This window comes from Anastrepha ludens, chromosome 5 (genome assembly GCF_028408465.1).
Source record: "Anastrepha ludens isolate Willacy chromosome 5, idAnaLude1.1, whole genome shotgun sequence".
NCBI lineage: Eukaryota > Metazoa > Arthropoda > Insecta > Diptera > Tephritidae > Anastrepha > Anastrepha ludens.
The window spans coordinates 88505355-88508426 of NC_071501.1; the positions used below are offsets into that span (position 1 = coordinate 88505355).

Below are 3072 nucleotides of genomic sequence, written 5' to 3' on the forward strand. Positions count from 1 at the left end.
ATCCACTTGGCTGGCCGCCATGTTTCACAGGCGTCTCTACGCACGAACTGATTTAACATTCGAGTTGAAAATCCGTATTTTTGTTGTAATGCGCATTTTGGACTGTTACACCGGACGAAACTTTGCAAATTCACCTCTTGCTTTATGCAAACTTGTAGATACATCCTTTCCGCATCCGCTTCCCGCAGTGAATTGGCTTCCAAGGTATTGAAAAACGTTTACATTTTCAATATTTTCCTCTCCGATATTGTAGAAGGCATCGTTCGTGTGTACTGCCAAATGTTTGGTTTTCCTTGCATTGATTTTAACTCCAGCGGCACTAGAATGTTTTATAAGACCATTCAACTTGCTTTGCATATCCGATTTGCGTTGAGAGAATAGAACGATGTCATCAGCCAAATCTAGGTCTTCGAGATGTTCCATTGAAATCGATTGCCATAGCACTTCTCTCTTATCACACAAAGTCAAATCTCCTTTCATTGGAATTCTAATTATGATACTTTGCATCCAATCTTTGGGGATGATGGGGATTCCAGCGTGTCCCCATTTAAATGTAAACAAATGAATACTATGCTGAGACTAACTGAATTGAGCTAAGACCATGGTGTCGCATAGTGTCGGGCGTCGCTCGATTTAAGACTTCCAACCACTCAGGCGCTGCAGCAGCGCTGCTCGAGTTCACATAATCGCAAATTGGCCTCCTAAAAGCGCTCCAGTTAGGATTTTTCCGCAGGGTTACTGAAATATTTAAATTAATTTAGTATTGGTTGATTCAGTAAAGGTGAAACTTAAACTTAATGGTAAGTCTATTGTGATAAGAAAGAACTTACAAAAACAGAACAGTTGAGTAGAAAAATAAATGTGTGTACATACAGTTATATATATTTTTAAAAAGTTCCATTGATTAAATTCATAAAAGTGAAAAGCTAATCTCATTTGGGGGCTAACAAGGAGTTATTCTTCTTCTTAATTGGCGCGATAACCGCTTACGCGATTTCGGCCGAGTTTAACAAAGCGCGCCAGTCGTTTCTTTCTTTCACACCAAGCGAAGCCAAGTCCTTCTCCACCTGATCTTTCCAACGCAGAGGAGGCCTTCCTCTTCCTCTACTACCACCAGCTGGTACCGCATCGAATAGTTTCAAAGCCGGAGCGTTTGTATCCATTCGGACGACATTACCCAGCCAACGTTATTCGCTCCGCTATGTCTATGTCGTCGTAAAGCTCATAGAGCTCATCGGGCATGAAGAGAGCCTTGTAGAGTGTTAGTTTTGTTCGTCGAGAGAGGACTTTACTACTCAATTGTCTACTTAGTCCAAAGTAACACTCGTTGGCAAGGCTAACGTTGGATTTCAAGGCTAACATTGTTATCGGTGTTAATGCTGGTTCCTAGATTAACGAAGTCTCTTATAACCTGGAAATCATAACAGTCAACAGTGACGTGGGTGCCGATACGCGAGTGCGCCGATTAGTTGTTTGATGACAGGAAGTACTTCGTTTTGACCCTGTTTATCAGCAGACCCATTCGCTTTGCCTTCTTATCCAGTTTGGAGATGGCAGAACTAACAGTGCAGTTGTTTAGGCCGATGATGTCAATATACTTTTCGTACTGTCGAATGCAGCTTTGAAGTCGACGAAAAGATGGTGTGTGTCGATTTTCCTTTCATGGGTCTTTTCCAAGATTTTGGCGTAGGTCTAAAGCCTCACTGATAAGGTCCAATCAGTTGGTTGACGGTGGGCTTCAGCATTTCACACAATACGCTCGCTAGAACCTTATAGGCGATATTAAGAAGACTAATCCCGCGCTAAGAAGGAGTTACGGGCAATAAAAAAACTCCTCCAATCTATCTCACCAACTTCAATATATCTTTATTTGCGAACAAATATGTTAGTAACCTATTCCAAATATTGAACTTCGCCCAAATAAATTTTCTCGGGAAAGAGTAATATTTAGTTCTGAAACTTCTACTTGAAGTTCTTCCTACACATGACGTTTATTATCTGGCATTAATTTAAGCTTCAACGGATTTTTGAGGTAAGCTTGCGATTTTCATTTAGTATCAGTTCGGAGAATGCACTTGATTCACATTTTTCTCATCCTCTTGATCAACGTGACCGAAAATTAAAATTTTTGCATCTCTCATCCAACACTCAGCAGGGAAAAAAATTTCAAATCAAATACAAATCTTCAATTAAAATTTTGTTTTTATTTATTCAAATCATAAGTACTAAACCGTGGACATTTATTACTTATTCCTCCGCTCGATTTCCATGTATTCATTGCCATTTGTCATCATTGCTTAATAACCACGTGGAGGTGGAGCACAAGCGACTGGTGCCAAGTTGGGTTGACAGCTGATAAGGTAGTTCTGCGGGCAAAGCGGTGCTGGAATGCTGCTGGCACCACCCCCATAAGCTGATTTACGGAAACGGCTCAAATCGAACATATTTTGGAGGTGAACGCCTTGTGCATTCTGTTCGGCTGCCGCTTCTTTGTCGGCAGACGCAGAACTGCCACTACTAACTGGGCCAGCCAAGACAACGCTGAAGATGGCGGCGATCAAAGTAATGTAAACGAAGAATTTCATAGTGAGTTTTGTGAGTTTCTTGTAATAACTTGGACTATGAAGCTACTGAAGTGAACTGATAGTTTACACCAGCCGGCCGCAGACCTTTTATACCAAAAAAAAAATTCAACTAGCGCACGCTTTCACGCTGGACTGGCAGTGTTGTTGGTGCGGCAGTGTTTGTTGTTGCGGTAGTTTTTGCTGAAGTGTGCGAAAATGCTGCGCTGTATTTCTGCCGACCTGTAAATTTTAATTTAATGAAAAAGAATACGAAAAAAATTTAACCGGTAGTAACCTGGTTTATATTGTCGATGGTCGGTTTTTTGCTGCTTTTGATGATACGATTTTCTTTAAAGGTTGTGAAATTTCAAACCATTTTATTAAGTGAAGGTTTTTGAAATGTGACCTGGAATTGTTAAGGCAGAGCGACACAATTTTCCTTGTATGCGAATATTTAAGAATATTAAATTTTTAGCAAAGATGGAAGTATTTAATTTTACTAGGTAAA

The 3072-nt window shown here is 40.4% G+C and overlaps 1 protein-coding gene across 1 annotated transcript; it reads right to left on the reverse strand.

Annotated features, from left to right (window-relative positions):
- Window positions 1–2184: 2184 nt before the first annotated feature.
- LOC128864481 (vitelline membrane protein Vm26Aa-like) lies at window positions 2185–2651 on the reverse strand. The gene has a single exon (XM_054104160.1). The coding sequence runs from the start codon at window positions 2583–2585 to the stop codon at window positions 2298–2300; it is 288 nt and encodes a 95-aa protein (XP_053960135.1). The 5' UTR covers window positions 2586–2651; the 3' UTR covers window positions 2185–2297.
- Between the last annotated feature and the right edge of the window lie 421 nt (window positions 2652–3072).